Here is a 23,645-nt window from a genome sequence, read left to right as displayed (position 1 = left end):
ACATTACTACAACTACACAGAATTCGACTACGAAAGCTATGTTCTGGGTACAGATATATGATTTGCCTCTAATTTCCATGAATGAGTATGTAGGCAAATTGATCTGTAATGCAATTGGGAGTGTGAAAGAAATTGGTTTCAAGAAGGGGGATATGGCATGGGGAGAGTTCATGAGAGTCTGTGTTTATATATATACCACAAAACCCCTCCTAAGAGGAAAAAGAGTTAATTTAGGTTCATAAAGCTCTTGGTAGGAAAAAGAGTTCATTTAGGTTCATCAAGTCCGTGTCTGTATAGATACCACAAAGCCCCTCTCGGACTTCTACTACTGCTGTGGTAGATTGGGTCATGAACATTGGGACTGCAATCTTTGGTAGAAAAAGAAGGAAATCTTTGAGAACGAAGGTTTTCCATATGGCCAATGGATGCGTGCAGAGGTAATGGAGGAAGGGGTGGGAACGACGGAACTAGAGGAAGAGGATGACCTACCACTGTCGCCGATAAATGCTCCATCAAGTGAAAGATAAGAACCAAGATGTCTGGTGGAATTATAGGGGAATCTGTTAGCCAATCCAAAAATGCAGAAAGCAGGGATGGACTTGACAAAAAGAATCATAGCCAATATGGAAGGTTACCAAATAAAGACACAGAATGGATGGAGAAAGATAGGCAATTGAATATGACTAGAAGCAACAAATCGGGGAGGGAAAAAGGAAAGAATGAGCATGGGAAAGGAGAGAAAGAAGAGAAGACAAAAAAATATGGAGGAATTCGTATTGTTGATGGAAACTTAGGAAAGAAAGCATACAACTAAAGTGGGCCTGAAAGTTCAATAAAATGGACTGGTTACTTCAAATTGGATCACTAATGAAGGCCTAATAGCCCACTTGATGAGTAAGCCTTTACCTTCTAGGGGAAGGCGGTGAAAACGTCTAATCAAGGAAACTAAGACAAAAGCCCAACAACAAATCTCTAGTCAAAAGAAGAGAAGAGAATTGGCAAAGTTTGAAGATGAACTGGAAATGAGCTCAAAATGACATTCGACACAAAGGAAGAATGAGGCTAATGGGAAGGTTGATAAATGAAGCAGATAGGGGGAGGCTGGCTACCAGCCCTGCCGGGAGCAATGAAAATCTTGAGTTGGAATTCTTGTGGGCTTAGGAATCCATTGGGATTTCAAGCGCTTCGTGACATCGTCAAGAAGGAAGATCCCAATATTGTGTTCTTACAAGAAACAAAACTGAAGGTGAGATAGATAGAGAAATGTAAGTTCAAATTGGGTTTTGATAACTGTCTAGTTGTGGATTGTGTGGGAAGGAGCAGTGGATTAGCTCTTTTGTAGAAGAAGGAGGTACTGTTAAAGGTAAATAATTATTCAAAATCCCATATTGATGCTCAAATTAAAAAAGAAGGATCTATTGAAGTTGAATGACACCTTACTAGTGTGTATGGGAATCTTGATATTGCGAACAGACATGAAACGTGGAGCTTAATCCGATCATTGCAAGGGAATGGTGACCAAGCTTGGTTAGCCATTGGTATTTTAATGAAATTATGGGTCGATATGAAAAGTGGGGAGGGAGAGATAGGTCCAAGAAGCAAATGACTAAATTTTAGAGCTCTATTAGGTTATTGTAAATTGGAAGATTTGGGATATAAGGTTGCGGAGTTTTCGTGGTGCAACATTCGCATAAGTGGGAGACTTGACCAATTCTTGGCAAATTCAAAATGGTTTCATCTATTCCCAAGGGTGTTTCTCACTCAGGGGATAGCAGCCCATTCAGATCATTTACCAATTACGTTGGATTTTAGAGGGACTCAAAATAACAAAAGAGGCAAAAAAATGTTCAGGTTTAAAGCTATATGGGTGGGAGCGGAAGATTGTGATAGAATAATAGAAGACTCATGGAAAAATGGTTGTAGCATAAGTAATATGGGAGATGCTATAGCAGAGACTCAAGTAGTTACAGGAGAGAGATCCAAAATATTTTGAACTTGAAGAATATATCTATGCTCGAACTTAAATTCAAACTTGGTTGGAGAGGGAGAGGTCCAACGCTCTGTGGCTCAAGAAAGGAGACAATAACACAAAAAATTTTCATACAAAGGCTTCCCTCAAAAGGCGCAAAAACATGATGAACAGTTTAAAAGCGAACAAGGGTGAAGGCAAGAAAGGGAGGAAAAAGACAAAACAGAATTCGATGATTTCCAGTCTTTATTTACAACTTCTAAGTAAAGGGGACCTATGATTTCTTGGAAGATTTATCAGGGAGGGCTACAACCTATAGGAATGAGGAGCTGATTAAAAAATTTAGAAATGAAGAAGTGAGAGAATCTTGAAAGCAGATGAACCCACAAAAGCCTCAAGACCCAATGGTATGGCACCTATATTTTTTCAAAGATATTGACACATCTTGGGCAAACCAATTGCTACAGCAGTGTTACAAGTATTCAAAAATGGCGAGTTTCCGAATTTCCTCAACCATACTTTTATTACTTTGATCCCAAAAAAGAAATTCCTTGAAAAAGTGACTGATTGTAGGCTAATTAGTCTTTGCAATGTGACTTATAAGTTGATTTCCAAAGTGATTTCTAAGAGACTGAAGAAAGTACTCCCTTCTGTTATCTCGAGTTCTCAAAGTGCTTTTGTCCTAGGTATGCTCATAACCAGTAACATTCTTGTAGCCTATGAACTCATTCATTTTTTAAGGCAAAAAATGGTAGGAAAAAAAGGCTACATGTCATTGAAACTTGACATGCGCAAAACTTATGATCGAATTGAGTGGGATTTTTTGTAGATGATCATGTTCAAAATGGGTTTTCAGGAAAAGTTGATTAAACTCATTATGTTATGTGTCAAATATGTTTCTTTCTCTATTTTGATCAATGGGAACCAAAAGGACCTGTAATTCCTAGTAAAGGCTTAAGGCAGGACGATCCCCAATCCCCTTACTTGTTTCTTTCGTGCACCAAGGGGCTTATAACTTTACTCAAACAAGCTGAGGCAGATAAAGCTATGTCTGGGATCAAGATATGTAGGGGTGCACCACAAGTAAATCATCTATTATTTGCAAACAATAGTGTCCTATTCTGTAGAGTTGACATAGAGGAAAATAGAAAAGTAAAAATGTTGTTAGACAAATATGAAAAAGCCTCGGGCAAAATAATTAATAGAGAGAAAACATCCATGACATTTAGTAGGAATGTCAACACTATCGTTAAAGAGGAAATCCTGAATTTTTTGGGTGTAAAGAGTACTCAACAATATGAGAGGTACTTAGAATTGCCTCCAGTGGTTGGTAGGCCAAAATCCAAAGCCTTCTCTGATATTAGGTATAAAGTCTGGCAAAAACTTCAAGGTTGGAAGAAACAATTGTTGTCTAAAGGGGATAAGGAAGTTCTTATTAAAGTTGTTGCTCTCTCAATCCCTACATACTCAATGAGCTATTTTGAGCTACTCAGCAGCCTATGTATTGAATTAGAAGCTATGATGTCGAAATTTTGGTGGGGTAAAAAATATAATGAGAATAATATTCGCTGGGTTAGTTGGGATCAGTTGTGTGACTCGAAACATGTGGGAGGCTTGGTATTCAAGGATCTAAGGACTTTCAATATGGCTTTGTTGGTGAAACAAGGGTGGAGAATTATGTAAGAGGAAGATACCATCATACACAACATCTTTAAAGCTAGGTATTTCCCAAAGGTGAGTTTCTTTGACTCTGTATTGGGGAAGAAACTTTCTTATGTATGAAGAGGTATTTGGGATGCAAAAAAAGGCTTAGTCCAAGGCTACAGATGGAGGGTACGAAATGGGAGGTCTATTAATATCTGGAAGGATAGCTGGATCTCAGGCTATAGCGACTTAAACTCTTGTTTTAGTAGTGTGGGGGGAGAGGAACGAGATACTACAGTGGATAGCCTCATTGATAATAATTAAAGATGATGGAATATTGAGAAGGTTAGATCTTTGTTCAATCCAAATATTGTTGCAGAGATTTCGAAAATTATTATTAGCTCAGGGGAGCAGAAAGATAAGTTGATATGGACACAAGAAAAAGATGGGAGATATAGAGTAAAAAGTGCTTATAGACTTTTCAGCGCAACTTAGAGAAATAGCTTGGAAGGAGAGTGTTCAAATGCTGGAAGTCAACAGCTTCTTTGGAAGGTTTTGTAGAAAATAAAGATTCCAAACAAAGTGAAGGTATTTGCTTGGAGTGCCTGCAAGGATTGCCTGCCAACTCAACACAATCTAAAGAAGAGAAAGTTAACTCTGAAGAAAGGTGTTATTTCTGTCAAGAAGGCTTGGAAGATACATCAGATGCCCTCTTTTATTGCCCTACCATTAAAAAGAACCGGAAAAAGCATATTCCCTCTTTGCAAGTATCGGGTAGCACTAAAACTTTTGTCGAAATTGCAATGCAAGTGAAGGCCAAGGGAATTATGGAGGATCTGAAAGCTTTCTTTTTTATTTCTTGGGGCTTCTGGTACCGTAGAAACAAGATGGTGCATGAAAAGATATGCTTAGAACCGAGACAAGGTTGTCTGAAACTGAATGTCGATGGAGCCATGCTTGTTTACCATTACAAAAAATGGATTGGAGCTATTCTAAAAAATGATAAGAGGATAAGTAGTTATAACTGCCAGTAAAATAGAAAATGAGGTTAATGACCCAAAAGCAATTGAATTGTTGACTATGTGTCAACATGGGAATCACTGATCTAATCCTTGAAAGTCACTCTTTGATGATGGTGAAGGAACTGCAAGATGCAGAGGAGTCCATGATTCTTGGTAATCTGATGCAAGAGACAAAGACCCTGATGAATTCTTTCAGAAGTTGCAAAGTCCAACATATAGGTCGGTTGGAAAATAAGGCAGCTTATTGTCTAGCTCGTCATGCTTGGAATGTGGATGGCATTGAGATGTGGTGGGATTCTGTCCTAGATTTTATTTCTCATATTGTATGAATTGATAAACGGCTGTAAGGTTTTATTTCAATAATATTAAAATGATATAGAAACAATATTTTCACAATATTTTATATGACAATGTTTTAAATAAGAAATATATTTTTAAAAATAAATTATTTTACATAAATATCTTTAATTTAAAACATAATCGTATAAAACATTGTAAAAAAAGTCATTCATGTATCAGTACTCAATAGTGAATATCCAAACCTTTTTTTTACTTCAATCTCTTAGTTTTAAGAGTTCTTCGTGGCATGAATAATAGAATATTTTATGAGCAGAAATGTTTTAGGCATAAAAATTTGCGAATTGAACCCAATCCACTCTAAAATCAAACCAGAGGCTGGGAAAGGGAGACTGTCGAAACCATTCTTTTTAAAGCCATTGTTTGATAGGAGGACGGCAACCACCATTGGCAGCATAGTGACTAAGGACCTGACTCGATACTTCGGCAAACAAACAATCACATTACTGCTCATTATGTAGCTTAATGTGATCAAAATATGAATCATTCGAAACAAAATAAAGTGGGGAAACACTTCTTTATACATAACTAATTAAAATAAAAAACTTCAAGTACTTCAAGCTTTTATAAAAACTCATAAAACAAAACACACACGAAAGAGAAGAAGGCCCCTCTATGTGTTAGAATTAAGGCGTCCTTTGAGCAGCTTCCTTTGCTAGAAGCTTTTCCTTGGTCTTGGTTTCGGCCAGTGATTTGGAGCACATGATCCCACCTCCCCACTTCTTTCTGTACTCATCATACTTCTCACTAAAGTTAGCCTGAAACAGAAACAGAAATTATAATCACTTAGAAATTATATTCTAATTCAAGTCAACGGGTAGTTTATTAAAAAATCAACATTTGATCAATTTGCAAAGATGTAAATAAGAGAATATTGAAAAAACTAAAATTCCAGTTTAAATCTACCTTGATGGCCTCCAGAATTTTGCCGAACTCCAACTTATCCTCATTCTTGACAGTGGTCAAACACAACGCAGAAGCTGTTTTCTTGTGGACAATCTGTCAAACAACGAACTCTATTGAGTCCACATCATTACCAATAACTACCAATTGATCCTTGTTCTGCAAAGCAGTCACCCACTGGCATTGTTATAAAGGAAGTTTTTGTATATGCCAACAGTGAAGTTTGCTAGGGAAACATGGCATACATACATGTGCAACACCTAAACAAGTTAAACAATCTGCTCGATCAGATCCATGATATGGTTGACTCCATACTTCACAACAATGGCTTCTGCGCCTCAACAGTTTTTCCTTCAACAGTCATTCCTTCTTTGCTGCTTTGTCCTCTGACCTGTACTTTGGAAGCAACTTGAACAAATTTGTTGCTGAAACAATGAAAATATTGTTATTTTCATTGTTATGGTCAAAACAAAAGACAAATATAAAGAAAACAAAATTAAAGAAAAGGATACAACTATAGATACAGATCAACTAACTAGCAGTGCATAGACATAGAACTGCAGCATAATAGAAACAAGAAGATCAATCCTTGACATGCCATAACCACATATCCACTCAAACCCTGTCATCTACCACACTCAAATACACCAAAGTTCCTCAGATTTTCTCTCCTCCTCCATGCTCCCCACATTGCCTCATTTTGATTGTCCCGGACCAAATTTATTACAGATTCCTTGAGAAAGATGACAAGATAAACTACAGGATAGAAGTATTGCTTATACTAAAATACTAAATCCTAGAATTGATACCTTACATTATCAGAGTTATATTCCAAGCCTCTAACATATAGTGAAGACGTACACAGGGGATGGCATGCATGTCATACAAAAATTGAACTCATATTTTCATGCGAATTTTATTTTTCAAGGATAAAGAGAAGGGGCAGGGGAAAGAATCGCTTCCTTCAGCATGCTTTCTTTACAAATTGCTCATAATTGATTTGAGCAAGCATTTTCTGGGGATGGTTAAAGTTGAAAGAATGGATATTGTGGTCCCTACCAAGGTTTTTGTCTAGTGTCTTGGTAAACTAGTTCAATACTGGTGGGACCTTCAAGCACTGCTTAAGGATCCACTTCTTCCTCTGGATGAAAAGAACCTTTGGCCACTTCACAAATCGGTGCAGATCTCCCTTTGGAGGTAAAGCACCACCTATACCAAACTAATTAAGACGCTTCTCAAATGATGGGTTCACAACCTTCTCCTAGAAAAAAAAAAATAAAAAACCAAAGATGTGTAAGGTGTGAGAAACGACATATATTCATAATAAATTACAAATAAATGCTTCTTAGCCCAACCGAGGACAAACAAAAGAAACAGAAAATTACAGGTTTCTTCTTGGCAGGTGCTGCTGCCACTCTTCCACCTCTCTTCAGGCCCTGCATTCAGATAACAACACCATTGAAATTAAGAAACTAAATAACATATCTGTTTTCAATGATTACCCCACCTAAATGGAAACTACTTTAGAGAGACAGCTCTTCAATAGAAAGTGAGAATTTCCAACAGGTAAGTAAAGTGACCCTCCCTTCCTCTCAAGAGAGACAAACCTATGATTTGCACAAGTTTCTCCCCACTAAAAATGTTCACAAACACATACAAAAACCTGTTCAATTTCAAAGGTAAAATGTTTCAATTACAATTATCCTCCATAGTCCAATAACCGACAAGTTTATGCAGATAAAAGCTGAAGAAAACCACATAAAAAAACTCCTACACTTCAACACTGAAAAACATAAACAATAATAGTAAATCGCTCCCTCGGTCCCAGTAGAAACACTTCTTCAGCTAAGAATTTTTCCTCGGCTTCCTTTATTCAACTGAACCTCAAGCCTATCATTTACCCTTTTATTTTTGCAGAAGTATGAATGTTCAACAAACCCTTTGGAGTTTACAGTTAGTTTTGTATATCGTATCCATCATTTTAGTCAATATTCATATGAATTGAAGTGCATGAACAACCACCCATCCATACTCGTACACAAGTACGCAAATCCAACACAAAATATAACGGACATACCTAATATACATGGACGCCTATATGAGTAAATTATAGTACTCATCCAATTCGACGCAAGGCCCGGATAGGCTTTTAGCGAATTTTCATTTATCGTTAGTCAGTAGAGAGTACATATACAGTAAAATCGAACGTGTAAGAAATGGGATTTGGGTTTTCTAGTTTACCATTTCCGAGTGGCACTGAATATCGTGTTGTCTCCAGTCGCCTGGTGGATTCATGATAGCAGCGAGGAAAACCCTTGTACCAGACTTTATTGGCTGCTGCGGATGGAGGAAGCAGACGCAGAGCACTTTGTCCTGGAGGGATAATCATATTCCCAGGATTTTACATGATGGGGGGACTGGCTGGTCATTTTAGAGATCCATATAGCAAACAATCGGGCTCGACCCGTCCACCGCCCGACCAAATCGTTACGGTTTTTTTCAGTTATTAATATGCATATAAATATATATATATATATATGTGAATATAAAAACTAATAGAATGGAGTCCTTGAGAAATTTTTATACGTATTTATATACCGATAAAATACTGGATTGTTATCTTGTGATGGAGGGGAAAGAAATGAGGGAATAGAAGAAGGTGAAGTCATATACACCAACATGTGAAGCCTCCCCCATTCTATCATTCCTCTCTTGCCTATTTTCAACTTCTCCTTGTTGCCTCTGTCACAAGCTTTTTGTCCTCTTTCAATATTGAGGGCTCGTCATGCCTGGACCTGTATAGAGAAATCACGGGCGCCTTTCGTCTTCCCTCTTGGAAAGCCCTTCAATTTATCATTCATGGGTCTAAAATTGGAGTTTACAATAAAGATAATCGCAAAAAGCTGTCTTAACACATGATATATTAAAATATGGGCAGATAGATAGATTTTCATCCGCCTGGAGTAGATGTACTGGATTAATGTTATCTCTAAAGAATCACCTATATATCCATCCAGAAGACGAACCCCCACCCAACCCAAAAAGATATGTAGATAATTACCTGCTCTAGTTTATGTGTTTGTATTGATCTATTGTTCATGTATGGATGTATCCATGTATACATGATACTAGGAACACTTAGTTTAATTATGTTGCATACTCGGAACACTTAGATTTCCTCTCTAGGTTTTCTATGTAGAGGCGACTACACTACCTGCTTGCAGTTTCTCCATTTTTCTTTGTGCCGTTAAGGTTTAAAGCTATGGAGGACAATCTAAATGACTTGTATATGCGGCTTTCGTTATTGACGCAGCAAGAGAATGATGAGGTGGTGGTGGAACTAGAGAAACTTGCAAATGCAGTCTTATGTGGGGGCAAGTGTTTGATTCTAAAGCTATTTACTGATAAGCATTTTAATAAGGAAATGTTTAAAGCTACGATGAGGAAAGGTTGGAGGCCTGTGATGCGAGTCTGTTTCCGAGTCTGTTTACTGATAAGCATTTTAATAAGAAAATGTTTAAAGCTACGATAAGGAAAGGTTGGAGGCCTGTGATGCGAGTCTGTTTCCGACTTGAATGCAAGATTGTTCCTAGTGGAGTTTGATGATATTCAGGATAAAGAACATGTTCTCAGACAGGGTCCTTGGTCGTTTGACAAGTAACTTATCTTGATGAAGGAAGTTGATGGTGGCCAACAGGTCCATCAGATTCAACTCACAGAGGCTTTGTTCTGGATTCGACTACATGATCTCCCTTTTATGGCTAGAAATGAGTATGTGGGACGCTTGATTGGAAATAAAATTGGTAGAGTAAAGGAGATGGATCTGGATGAGGGTGAATAGCATGGGGAGAATATATGAGAGTGTTTGCTATTAATATAATAAACCCTTTAATGCGAGGAAGCAAAATTAACATTGGCACAGGTAGATCTTTTTGGGTTAGATTTTCCTATGAAAGATGCCCAACTTCTGTTATAAGTGTGGTCGTCTTGGCCATGCTAATAAGGATTGTCTTCTTTGGAAACAATCTCAGCACTTGATGAAGTTGAGCTTGCATATGGTGCATGGTTAAGGGCCTCAGGTTATGGAGATCGTGGAAAGGCTTTCAAAAACAGAGAGTTCTAGTCCAGTGCATCAAAACTCACCTCCTGCAAAGAGCTCGTTTCTGATGATTATAGGAGGGGAGGCTTCAATGGCGATAGCTGGAGATCTTTCGACAGGGGAAGAAGGTGGCTTAATTCACGGAAGTGATAAGGGAGATGGTTTACAATTGATAACGAAAAAAGAGATAATGGCCATGTTGAACAAAGGAAAGCAATTGACGAGTTTTATAGAGATGGATTCTAAGAAGATGGTTGTTCAAGGTCAGGGCAACGGTTTTCAATCAATTGGAAATCTTAATGGTTCTGGTACTGAGAGGGAATAACAGTTATCTCCTAATGATGGGGCCAAGGATGGCTTCAAAAGCTACTAAGACCAAGTTTATATGTTATGGAACAGGAGCTGGATAGGTCTCATGAGCTGCATAGGATTGTTGCGTCCGTGGAAAACGAGGTCCTTGTTTCTGGAAATGGGCCTACAGATCAACAAGCGAAGAAAGAAATTGATGTGGCCTATGTAAATCGTGGGCCTAATGGTATAACAAGTAGGAAGTGGAAACAAGTGTCTTCCCCTACTCAAACGACTGAGTTGTCGAAAGAAGAAAAATGCCCTTTAGGTGTTCCGCAAAAAGGGAAAGGTTGTTATGCAGGGGAAGATATTGGGGTTTCTAATGGAAGGTTAGCAAAAAGTAAAGTCTGGTCTCGTCTGCTGCGGGCGAGGATGCAAGTGTTTCAACAGATCGATCAGCGGCAACTGGGGTCCGTCGCTGCCGGGAACCATGAGGATTATGAGCTAGAATGATCATGAGCTTGGAAACCTACGGGGCATTCGTACCCTCTATGATTTGATGAAGAGGGAAGGGCCCGATGTGCTGTTCTTGCAGGAAACAAGGCTCACCGTCCATGAATTCGAGTTCTGTAAGTACAAATTTGGTTGTTCTAATTGCTTACCGATTGGTTCTTGTGGAAGAAATGGGGGTTTGGCTTTGTTAGGGGGAAATGAGGTAGACTTATCAATTGTTAATTACTCTAATTATCATATTGATGCTGTTGTTAAATGTGATTTGAGTACTTGGTTTTTAATTGGAATATATGGAAACCCTAATGTTAGTAGAGATTTAGAACCTGGGATTTGATTAGGACATTGTGTCATGCAAATGGGGATCCTCGGTTGGTGTTGGAGGATTTTAATGAAGTTTTGTTTCACTATGAGAAAAAGGGTGGGAGGCCCCATCAAGAGAGACAAATTGAATCTCTTAGAGAGGTGGTTGGCAAATATGGGTTGAGAGACTTGGGTTTTGGAGGGAATCCTTTTTCTTGGTGTAATCATAAGGAATGGGCTCAGTGTATAAGTGAAAGGCTTGATAGATGTTTAGCTAATTATTCTTGGTGACACTTGTTCCCAAATGATATTGTCACTCATGGTTTGGTGGCAAACTCGGATCATGTTCCTATTTGGGTGGATATGGAGGGTGTAGTGGAGCATTCTAAAACAAAAAAGCTGTTTAAATTTGAGATTATGTGGGTGGGTGAGCAAGCTTGTAAGAATATTATTCAAGAAAATTGGGGAAGGTGTGCATCTCAATCTAGTATGTGTGAGGTGATGAATTTGATTAAAAGCTGTGGAAATCAGTTGAATGCATGGAATAGGCCGTCTTTTGGGCATGTGCAACAACAACTTCACAGAGCTAAACGGAATTTCTCAATGCTTCATGAGAGATAATATTTAGGTGTTGATAGGGACAAACTTGATTTGGCAAGAGATGAGACTTGAAAATTGCTTGAAAGAGATTAAATAATGTGACCACAAATATCTAAAGCTTTGTGGCTTAAAGATGGAGACCAAAACTTAAAGTATTTCCATATGAAGGCCTCACGGAGAAGTAGGAAGAATAAGCTCTTAAAAATACAAGATGGTAATGGGGTTTGGTATGAATCTGAAGGTAGGGATAGGATATTTCTAGATTACTTTCAGAAACTGTTTACTTCTTCAAACCTGAGTGGTTCTTTGGGCTTTTTGGAGTCCTAAGATGGCAGAGTGACTACTCAAATGAATGATGAGTTGATCAAGGCATATTCTGAAGATGAGGTTAAGGATGCACTTCATCAAATGAATCCTTCAAAAGCACTAGGACCTGATGGCATGTCTCCAGTATTTTTTCAGAAATATTGGCATGTGGTGGGAGAGTCAGTGACCTCAGCAGTTATGGATGCCTTGCACTCAGGTTATTTTCCAGCCTCTTTAAATCATGCATACATTACTCTTATTCCAAAAAATAAGTCTCCTGCAAAAGTTCGTGATTATAGGCCCATTAGTCTTTGTAATGTGGCTTATAAATTGATTGCTAAGGTGATATTGAATAGATTAAAAGTTGTTCTGTCTAGTGTTATTGGAAAGAGTCAAAGTGTTTTTGTTCCTAGTCGTATGATCACAGACAATGTACTAATTGCTTATGAATTAGTGTATTATATTAAAAGAAAGAAGAAAGGCAAAAAAGGGTATATGTCTTTAAAATTATACATGAGCAAGGCATATAACAGAATTGAATGGAGTTTTATTAGTTCAGTAATGGAGGTTATGGGTTTCAACCAGAATTTCATTAGCATGATTATTTATTGTGTTAGTTCAGTTTCATTTTCAATATTAATTAATGGTGATCCAAAAGTTTTTGTTTTGCCAAGTAGAGGATTGAGATTGTCCTCTTATCTATTTCTGATTTGTACTAAAGGTTTGATTACCTTATTAAAGGAAGCAAGGTTAAAAGGGGGAGATTTTTGGTCTAAAAGTTTGTAGGGGCGCTCCAAACATTAATCATCTACTTTTTACAGAAGATAATGTTATCTTTTGTAAGGTTGAGGTGAGGGAGAATAGAAGAGTGCAGGATGTTTTGAATAGATATGAATTAGTATGATGTCAGAGGATCAACAATGAGAAGATAACTAAGGTATTTAGTAGCAATGTTAATAGAGAAGTTAGAGATGAAATAAAACAACTATAGGGGAATAGTAAGATTCAGCAGTATGAAAGATACTTAGGACTTCCTCTTATTGTGGGTAGGTAAAGGCATCAAGCTTTCCATTCTATTAAACAAAAAGTTTGGCAAAAGCTTCAATGTTGGAAAGAAAAATTACTCTCACAAGGGGGAAAGGAAATGCTCTTAAAAGCAATGGCACTTTCTATCACAACTTATTCCATTAGCTGTTTTTTATTATCTTTTTTTTGTGCTCTGATTTGGAGGGTTTAATGTCAAAATTTTGGTGGGACAAAAGGGAGAGGAAAGAAAGATTCACTGGGTCAGTTAGGCTTGAATGTGTGAGAAAAAGTCTTGTGGGAGGATGGGGTTTAAAGATCTTAGGATTTTTAATTTAGCTCTTTTGGCTAAACAAGGTTGGAGATTGATGCAAGATGAAAGTTCTCTAATTTTCATATTATTTAAGGCAAGGTATTTTCCCAATTCAAGTTTTGAGCAAGCTGCTTTTTGTAATTGTCATTCTTACACTTGGAGGGGCATATGGGACGCTAAGAAATGGATGCTTGCAGGTTGTAGATGGGGAATTGGTGATGGAAGAACTGCTAAAATTTGGTCTAACCAATGGATACCTAGATATGTGGATTTATTTTTTGAAGGACTTGTTGGATCAAATAATGCAAAGGAAGATGTAGTGGTTGCTCTTATGGATGTTGACAGAAGAAGTGGAATTTTAACAAACTTAGATCTCTCTTCAATCTAAGTGTGGTGGCTGATATACTCAAGATTTTCATCTATCCAGGAGTTAATACTAATAGAAGAATATGGGCACATGAGAGAAGTGGAGGTTTTAGTGTGAAAAGCTGTTACAGGTTCATTAAGGCAAGGTTGGGATCACAGGTTGCAGAAACATCAACAACTAGTTCTAATTAGGTCTTATGGAATCAGATTTGGAAGATGCCAGTACCAAATAAAATTAAAATATTTGCTTAGTGTGCTTATAAAGAAGGGCTTCCCACAAAAGAAAATTTGATGAAGAAACATGTGTTAACAGATAGTGAATGTTGCTTTTGCGGTCTCTAATGTGAAGATCTTAATCATGCCTTGATAAGCTGTGCTAATATACAAAGTATGTGGAGAGAGTTAATACCAGAACTGTTTATTGATGCTAAAATGAAAATCTATGAGGTAGCCTTGATTTTCTATGAAGGGTTACAAAGTGAAAAGTTACATTTTTTCTTTAGTTTTGCTTGGAGTTTCTGGTATAGACGTAATAAAATGGTGCATGATCAGGTTTTATTAAGTCCAAGGAAGGTTGCTGAAAGTGCTTTGAGTTTGATCAGAAATTACAAAGATGTCAGATTGAAGTCAAAGGTTCAGTTAAAGCACCATTTTTGTTAGAAACCTCCTCCAGCAGGTTTGTTAAAACTTAATGTTGATGGGATTGTTTTTGGTGAGTTATGCAAATCTAGTATTTTGAGAGATGAACAAGGTGATGTGTTTATGGCTGCTAGCAAGCTTAGAATGAGGTTGAGGAACCAAGCTATTGAATTAACTGCTATCTTTCGAGGATTTCAATTGTGTGTTAGCATGGGAATCTCAAAGCTCCAAGTTGAATTTGATTGCTTATTAATAGTGGAGGCATTGCAGCAAAATACTATGGAGGGATGACTATTAGGACTATTATACAGGGAGATTAAGTTACTTTCTTCATGTTTGTTGAATGTAATTTTGTCTATGTTCGTAGAGAATGAAATATGGCAACCCATAGATTAGCTCGCTATGCGAAAATGTGGATAATATTAGTATCACTACAACAAATTTGTCCATTTCCCACAAGTTTTTTTTTTCCAAGACATAAGTTGGTGGAAAATACCTACCTAATGCTACAAACACATTCCATGGGAAAAAAAAATAACATTCTACCAAGAAATCACATTCGACAATAGTAAATTCATGGAGAAAAGTCACTTTTTGCAGCCACTTGGTGTCACCGTAAAAGTTCTGTCGTATCAAACAATAGAATGGGAAATAAACTAGTTTTTGCGGCGACTTCATGTCGCCACAATTTTATTATCTGTCATTTGTTACTTTTATTGGCGACATTATCTTGCAGCAAAAACTCAGAAGATGAAAAGTAAAAATTATGATGGATTTTTATTCTTTTGCGACGAGTGTAAATCGCTGCAAATGTTCAAAATTGAAAACAAAACCCCCACCCCCGAAAACGGTGTATTTTCCGTTCCCCCTTATTTCTTCTCCCCCCCCCAACCAATGCCCTATTCCTTTGAGTTTTCTCCCGCCCCTCCCCACGCCATCCGCCAACTGAAGAACTATCGGCACCTCACTTAGCCGGTGAGAGTCTTCTTCTTCCGCGGGAATGTTCTCTCTCCGTGTGTATCTCTCTTTCTCTCTCTCTCCCCCCCCTTCGTGATCTTAAATATTCTTGTTCTTTGTAAGGCTTGGTGTCACGCACTCGCTCTCTCAAGGTTCAGTAAACACTGATCGAAGGTAAGGATTTTTTCAACAATGCCTCCATGTATACTATTTTTGCATCCGTCTTGGTTTTATCCGATTTGGTGGGTTGATTTTATGAGGTTCTAGGATTAGGGTTTGTATGATGGTTGTTGATTTTGGGATTTTAGAAATTTTGTGTTACTTTGTCGTGTTCCTTTGTCATGAAGGGTGTGAGTTTTCTGTTTTCCTCATATCGAGTTCTATCTCTATTTTGATTTGTGGTAGGATTTTTTTTTTGTGATTTTTGGTTTACCACTTGTGGGAGTTTTCGATTAATCTATTATGTTGTGATTTTGTTGTCAAATGATGAAGGGTGAAAAAAAAAGTTTGAATTTTTGATTGAATGGACCCTTACTAGTTACTATGCATTTGTCTACAAATAGCACGCCACATAATTCGGGATTGAAAGCCTCAAGCTTGAAGGGTCATTGTATGGTTGTATAGTGGCTGCACAAATTTTTACATTGAATGTATTGTGTGGACTCTTGCTTGAATAATGAATGTGTTTGAGTGGATAACTAGAGAAATATAATGAATTGAACTTATGCAATCATGAGTATGCTTGTCAAGGGGCTTATGAGTTCAACCTACTGCTTGATGAGGTAGAATAAAATTCTGCTCTGTTTTGGTTTGGGCAATATGAGTATGCATGCCTTTTTGTACCTTCATAAGTGCAATGATTATTTATTTAAATTTGGCTTCTAGGTTGTTGAAGTTATGGATAGATATGGTCAGTTTCTAAGGATACGATATTTGTTTTGTTTTATCTTTATTTCTATTTCTTTGGTTATTTTTAGACAAGGCCTTATATTTCCAATCTTAAAATTTTTTATGGTATATTGCACTGAAAAAGTAGTTATTGAAGAAATACATGTCGATATGGTTGAGAACTTCGTTGCAGAAAAGAGACGTGAACTAATAGAGGTTGTTTCTGAGGTTGATGATAAACTTGCTGAGGCATCTCTTACTATCAAGCAAAATTTTGCTCGGCTTGTTTGGGTTTTAATGGCATTTGGTGTGGCTTTTTCATGTGTTCTGGAGAGCAAACCTCAACCTGATTAATTGGATTCAGTGGAGTATTTTTCTTACAATGCCAAGTGGCTCCAAGTTAATGCCAGATAAAAAGGATTTTGGTTATAGTTTTCCTTGCGATGGCCCGAGACGAGGCGGTACTTGTGATATTTCGGCTTGGGACGCATTTTATTTGGCAGTTTTCTGGATGTTAAATTATCAGTCTATAGCTAGAATTAAGTAAAATGGTTATTTCTATAACCTAGACTTGCAAGAGAGAAAATTTAAATGAAAAGGTAGAGCAAGATCAACTTGAGTGTAGTTTGGATCCATGATGCAGCAAACCAGATAGATGAAATTAGTTTGCATGATAGGGATAGTTATAAGTGTTATATTTGGATATTGAAAATAAAATTTTTGAGATTAACAATGATCATTAGTCTAAGACACTAGTCAAAGACTTTGAAACTTTGCGAAACCTTGCCATAGTTGCTTACTTGCGTTTGAATAAGTTTCAAGTTGCATTAGCCGCCTAAGTTTCAAGTTTTAGAATAATTCAGTAATCGGTGAGATTTTCTGAAATTCCTTAGCTTTCGATCACTTTAGTCAAGTTAAGTTTAGTTGGAAACATCAATATGGATTGGTTGAGGTAATTAAATGATTTAAAAAGTTCGGACTAAGTAAAGTTAGGTTTTGATAGAAAAAGCATGATTTCATCTGTTTGATTGATTTTTTTCCCCAAAGGTCTTTGATTGTTAATTTACTTCATTGATTGATTTTTGTGGAGATTTTGTAATGATGGAGATTTTGTGGTGCAGTTTGTGTTGATTGTGTTGTTTTAATGATGGAGATCTTGTGGAGGGGTTTTGGTAGCATGAGTCGACTAGTCTACATGCAGAGGGTTTAATAGGTCACTTTATTGTTTCATCTATGCAATTTCATTTGTGTATATATATACATATATATATATACACAAATGAAATTGCATAGAAGAAACAATAAAGTATATATATCTCCTGTCTCTAAGTAAAAATAAGGTTTTTTTAGGATCATGATCATTGTCATTGGTACTTCATTATAGGTGGAAGCAACAATTGAATATATTTGTCACCGTGAAGGTGATGGAGCTATTCTTGTATTCCTTATGAGTTGGGATGACATGCATATCAACATTTTATAATTACTAGGTGTAATTGTGGTTCAAAAAAATATACTTTTCTACTATTCTTTGCATGACCTTCTTGTCTTTAATTGTATTGTTAAACTGTGTACACATATCAATTTTATGTAGCTATAGATACATTTTCCAACAGGATGAATATTCTTTCTTCTGATATTTAGATCTTTGATGGGCACAATGAAAATGCCGCAGCTATTTTTACATGGGAGCATTTGTTGAATCATGTGTTGGGTGCAATGCCCCATGGACTTGGTCGGGAGGAATGGCTTCAAGCTTTGCTGCGTGTGTTGGTTGGTTGAGTTTGTGAAGACAGACAAGGAATTCCAGAGTAGAGGCATGGAAATTGGCCTCTTTCTTTTCTTTTTTGTTTTTACCTTTAAAAAGTCTATACTTTGTTTTCCTGTCTACTTAAAGGCCTAACTCATCTAACTTGAACTGGCTGGCTTGAACTGGGTCTTGTGGATTAAAGGAAAATCTCCAGTTATTTAGTAGACCAGTCCCGTGATATGTGAATTTGGTTTATGATTATACAGTTGTGTTATTTATTGTGTTGAACTCAAGTGTTAGATGGATAAAATATCTACATTTGTGTTAGATTGGATTGCATGGGCAGCAAGCATGTTGAAATCCCTTATAATTTGACTCTTTGAGTTATATATATGAGAGTGTGAAGTGGAATGATGTGAATTGATACTAAATATTGAAGTAATATATTGATTAGGATTGTTGTTGCATTGGTGTATATGAAGCTTGAAAGAATATTTATAAATTGATATTAACAGTTGGATAGACTATGTTGAAAGTTGTGTTGGTTAGTATATAACTTTTTAGCTTATATTAGACATTTTTTTATGATCATTTTTGGCTCAGTCTCTCTTTTTTATTTCTTGAATTCTTTTAGCATTTGCCGCGAAGACTACTCGTGGCAAATACGTTTTTTTGCAAGTTTTTTCCACCAAATGTTCTAGTGGGTGATACTAATACCTACCAATACCTCTCGCGGTAATTTCTCCTATTCCTACGAGCATAAACGAAAATAGACGTGCTTTTACCATGAGTTTCATCAGCTCTTGTCGTGAGATGTGTCGTGAGAAAACATAAGTATTGGCCACAAATTAAACCTTTCGTAGGTTATAATACGTTTTGCGGCGAATTATACGTTACGAGCTTCCCACAACGAAACTTTGTGAGAATAGAGTTTTTTTCACAAAAAAAGTCACTTTTTGCCATGAAGTTTCTCCCTCGGAAAACACAATATTTCTTATAGTGTATATGTGGTGAGATTGTATTCCAGACTTTATTTTTTAAGTCATTTGGCTTGATAAATGTCTGTAATCTCCTTTTATTAATAGAAGTTATTATTTTTAGAGAATAGACTTTTGTAACCGTAAATTGTGTAACTACCACGTAATCATTTTGAAAAAAGTGAATAAAATGTAGAATCCATATGAAAAAAATTAATTTTTTAATAGTGAACTTCACTCTTTTTCAAAACGATTACATAACGTTTATACATTTTACAATTATATGTAAAATTAGGGGTGGGCAGCGGGGCTCCGCCCTCGCTGCCCCGCCCGGCTTCCGCCCCGCCTCCGCATGGGCGGGCGGGCGGGCTAACCCGCTCCGCCCATGCGGGGGCGGGGTCCCCCGCCCCGCATAGAGAGGGTATAGCGGGGGCGTGGTGCGGGGTGCAGGAAAGGGCACCCCCGCCCCGCACCATGCGGGTAACAGACCTACGTAAAATTACTTATTATAGCCGCCCCTTCTATAAGACTCGTATTATTAAGATTGTACATGGTTATGCTAAAATTAGCTAGGTAAATCCATTGAAATCACCAATCCTCGTGTTGCTACCACAAGTACTGAATGATATGTTTCAGCAAACTGGATATATTTTCGTATTTAAAACTCTTTGAGTTTGATTTCCTTTTCTCACACAACTCAATAATATCCAACCACTATGGATGGACGGCTGTAATGATCTTTAGTCTCGGAACTTGAGAAAGAAAACACAAGAATAAAAGCATTTAATATTTGGAGACACCTGCCCTGTCTATCTTGCTGTCATTCAATTGCAGAGACGATCGTCAGTGCCACTAGCCCTACGTTTTTTCCATAGCTAAGCCCTACGTTTTTCCCATTGCTAAGCTGGTATAGAAAAGTATCCCGGTCCGTTACCTTTTTGAATGGTGTTAATTAAAGCTTGATTAATATATACTTTGTTGAATCTTCCACGTAAGCCGTTATTTACCTGCAAATGCAAGATAATCTTTTCTTTTGTCAACTTCATGGGACATGGCCCCGCAGCAGCTCTGAGATGTATATTTTAATATAATCAAGTTAAGTTTAATTGATGTCCTGCTACTGATTGGTACCATATTCAAAAGATAAACAATAGAAAGGAAAGTTGGCTAAGTAAACATGTTTTGGACGCCAACTCCACCAACCAACTCCACTCTCTCCACTCTCTTACGCCATACTCCCTGGCTGGTCATGTTTTGGTTCACTGGCAAGTTGCCTACCGCAACGCGTATGACCTTAGCACAATCTGCATAATCTCTCTCTCTCTCCCTCTCTCTCTCTCTCAATATGGCTTATCCATTCATTCTTGTTTGCGTATATCAAGCTTCTCCATTTGGTCATCGGCACCCTTCTAATCTAGTCCATGTTGTTGTATTTTGTTAACCGAAACTATTATTTTGTCAAGCTTTTGGCCCACATCTTTCTATATAACTCTTCTAACCACACTCCAAAAGGGAATAGATAAATCCCAGTTCATTGCAAACCCATTCTTCTCTCATCAAATAATCCTTCTTTACGGTACATGTCAAGAGCATTTTTGCAATTCCCTTTCTGTATTAGCTTTAACTCATTGTTTGCCATGTTCATATCAACGTGAAACACAAGTTCTTTGAATAATAATCTGCTCATTTCGATCCACCCTGTTCTAATTGGGACAAGACATCATTTTCTGGAGCTCACTAGCAATTTTGTTTTATGTTATCAGATTATAACCTCTCTTTTTTTGGTTTGTTGATTGTGTTGGTCGGATTTAGGATCTAAAAGCCCGTCTTTCGATGGAGAATGCTGGTAATAGCTCTTTTCAACTTCGTGTAAAGCAAGAAGAACCAACTCTGGTTACTCCTGCAGAGGAAACAGAGAAGCATCTGTACTTCCTCTCAAACCTAGACCAGAACATTGCAGTTACAGTACGTACTATCTACTGCTTCAAATCAGATGCTAAGGGCAACGAGGAAGCTGCGAAAGTAATAAAGGAAGCCTTGTCAAAGGTTCTTGTTCACTACTACCCACTTGCGGGGCGGTTAACAATCAGCTCAGAAGGAAAGCTGATAGTGGATTGCACGGGGGAGGGTGCTGTTTTTGTTGAAGCCGAAGCAGACTGTAGAATAGAGGAGATTGGAGACAATACAAAGCCAGACCCAATCACTCTTGGAAAGCTGGTTTATGACATTCCTGGTGCAAAGAACATACTTGAAATACCTCCACTTGTCGCTCAGGTTTGAGCATCTTCTTTTATTTTCGAAGCAGTAGTTTTACATGATCATGCATATATTTTTAATAATTTAAAATTATCATGAAATTTTAAAGATCAAGAACATTACCTCCTTTTTCATCTATAATATTCCGTCTTCTTTAGAATTAGTAATTAAAAAAATTACTTTCGAACAACTTTTCATCTAGATTATAGATTAGAATTAAGATTTACAATTATAGTAAAATACCAAATAGGGTAGAGAAGGGCAATCAGAGGTAACTTCTCTATTTAGTTGTTCCAGCCGTAACTTAGATTCTATTTCCACTGCAAAATTTAATGAATCCATATGCGGCTAAGGATTTGTTTGGTTATATAGATGAGATAAGATAGAATGAAACGAAAGTTGAAGTTGAATAAAATATTATTATTATATTACTTTTTAATATTATTTTTAGTTTAAAATTTGAAAAAGTTGAATTATTTTTTATATTTTATTTAGTATTTTTGAGAAAATTATAATGATTAGATGAGATGATTTGTGATAACAAATCAAGCCTAAGGGCTTAATGTTTGTGAAAGTAATTTTATATCATCTCATCTCATCTATTCTCATAATTTCTTATAATTTTCTTCTCAAACATCACTCGAATATAAATATTTTTTAATTTTAAATCTTTAACTTTTTTATCTAATCATTACAACTTTTTCAAACTTCCAAACAAAACATAAAAAATAATATTATTTTTTAAAACAAAAATTATATTAAAAAATTATATTCTAATAATATTTTAATTTTATAATATTTTTATTTAATTTTTTCTCTCTTATTTTTTAAAATATAATAAAACATTTTAATTCAAACAATATCAGTACCAGTATTACTTAATGTAACAGAAAGTTTTTTATTGCACGATAAGAAAATGGAAATATGACAGAACTGTCGGCTTTGCTTCTTATTTTTGAACCCTGTTTTCCTCTTTTTAATTTCGAAACAAGCATCCCTTTTCTGAGTGTTGTTTTCCTAATATAATCTACCAGGTGACTAAGTTCAAATGTGGAGGTTTTGTTCTTGGGCTATGCATGAACCATTGTATGTTTGATGGAATTAGTGCCATGGAATTTGTGAACTCATGGGGTGAAACTGCAAGAGGCTTGTCCCTAAACATCCCGCCGTTTCTTGATAGAAGCATACTCAAATCCCGAAACCCACCAAAGATAGAGTCTCAGCACCATGAATTTGCTGAGATTGAAGATATATCAGAGACCAGCAAAGTTTACAAAGAAGAAATGCTTTATAGTTCCTTCTGTTTTGACCCCGAACAGCTCAAACAACTCAAGGAAAAAGCCATGGAAGATGGGGTTCTAGACAAGTGCACAACATTTGAAGCCCTTACAGCTTTCGTCTGGAGGGCTCGAACTGAGGCATTAAGAATGCAACCAGATCAAAAGACAAAGCTTCTCTTTGCTGTTGATGGGCGGTCTAGATTTGAGCCTCCATTACCAAAGGGGTACTCTGGCAATGGGATTGTGTTAACTAATTCGATATGTAGTGCAGGTGAACAACTGGAACACCCGCTGTCATTCACAGTTGGGCTGGTTCAAAATGCAGTGAAAATGATTACAGACAGTTATATGAGATCAGCCATAGATTATTTTGAAACAACAAGAGCTAGGCCTTCTCTTGCAGCAACCCTGTTGGTCACAACTTGGTCTAGGCTATCTTTCCACACTACAAACTTTGGATGGGGAGAGCCCCTTTTTTCTGGGCCGGTGGCTTTGCCTGAGAAGGAAGTAATTCTTTTCCTCTCTCATGGGAAAGAGAGAAAAAGCGTAAATGTTCTTCTGGGTTTGCCTGCTTCTGCTATGAAAATCTTTGAACAACTCATGCATGTTTGAGGGGACGGGACCTTCCTGAATTTTCTGTATTGAAGCATTTGTTATAGCGTGTGTTATTCATTGCCAGAAAGGGGGCTAATTATACAGGCCTAAGTGCACTCCAAACAATCGCTGGTTCTGGAGGAAACCATATATATTCCATTTTGGTTCAAATAGTAGCCCTGCATGACTGACCCTATTTATTGGCACTCTAGAATTGCAAATTTATATCCCCTAGTTGTTTATGATTTAAATGAAGTTCTTTATGTATGGAGTTCTAAGCTCAAACTCAATAATTCATTAGAAATATGTCTGTGAACTTCTGAATCAGATTTCATGTTTTACGGTTTGTTGTTTAGTTGAATAAAAAAGTTTGTTGCTCTCTTTAAAAAGTATTGATCTAAAATAAGAACCATATATACATACATATATATATAATCTATTTCTATTTGAAGTTGCTAATTCTTTTTTAGAAAAGTTAGGGGTGTACAAAAAATCTAATTCACCTAGACTACAAGAAAAACGAGCATTTATGATTAATTATTTACGATAAAAATGACTATTTGTGAACAAATTCATTTTGACAGGATATAGTCATTTTTGC

The 23,645-nt window shown here is 36.8% G+C and overlaps 1 protein-coding gene, 1 long non-coding RNA gene and 1 pseudogene across 2 annotated transcripts; 2 read left to right on the top strand and 1 right to left on the bottom strand.

Moving 5' to 3' along the window:
- Window positions 1-5,490: 5,490 nt before the first annotated feature.
- LOC121234508 lies at window positions 5,491-8,284 on the bottom strand (annotated as a pseudogene).
- Window positions 8,285-15,153: 6,869 nt separating this feature from the next.
- On the top strand, window positions 15,154-18,348 carry LOC121235243. The gene is made up of 2 exons (XR_005934548.1): window positions 15,154-15,473; window positions 17,832-18,348. It is a non-coding gene; the product is annotated as an uncharacterized LOC121235243 (long non-coding RNA).
- Window positions 18,349-20,321: 1,973 nt separating this feature from the next.
- Window positions 20,322-23,433, top strand: LOC121235242 (omega-hydroxypalmitate O-feruloyl transferase-like). Its single transcript, XM_041131565.1, has 3 exons — window positions 20,322-20,489; window positions 20,725-21,188; window positions 22,205-23,433. The coding sequence occupies exons 2-3, from the start codon at window positions 20,748-20,750 to the stop codon at window positions 23,060-23,062; spliced, it is 1,299 nt and encodes a 432-aa protein (XP_040987499.1). The 5' UTR covers window positions 20,322-20,489; window positions 20,725-20,747; the 3' UTR covers window positions 23,063-23,433.
- The last annotated feature ends 212 nt before the right edge of the window (window positions 23,434-23,645 follow it).

Source organism: Juglans microcarpa x Juglans regia, chromosome 6D, assembly GCF_004785595.1.
Source record: "Juglans microcarpa x Juglans regia isolate MS1-56 chromosome 6D, Jm3101_v1.0, whole genome shotgun sequence".
Classification (NCBI taxonomy): Eukaryota; Viridiplantae; Streptophyta; class Magnoliopsida; order Fagales; family Juglandaceae; genus Juglans; species Juglans microcarpa x Juglans regia.
Note: the sequence above shows the minus strand (reverse complement) of the source record. Positions and strands in the feature narration are given on the sequence as shown.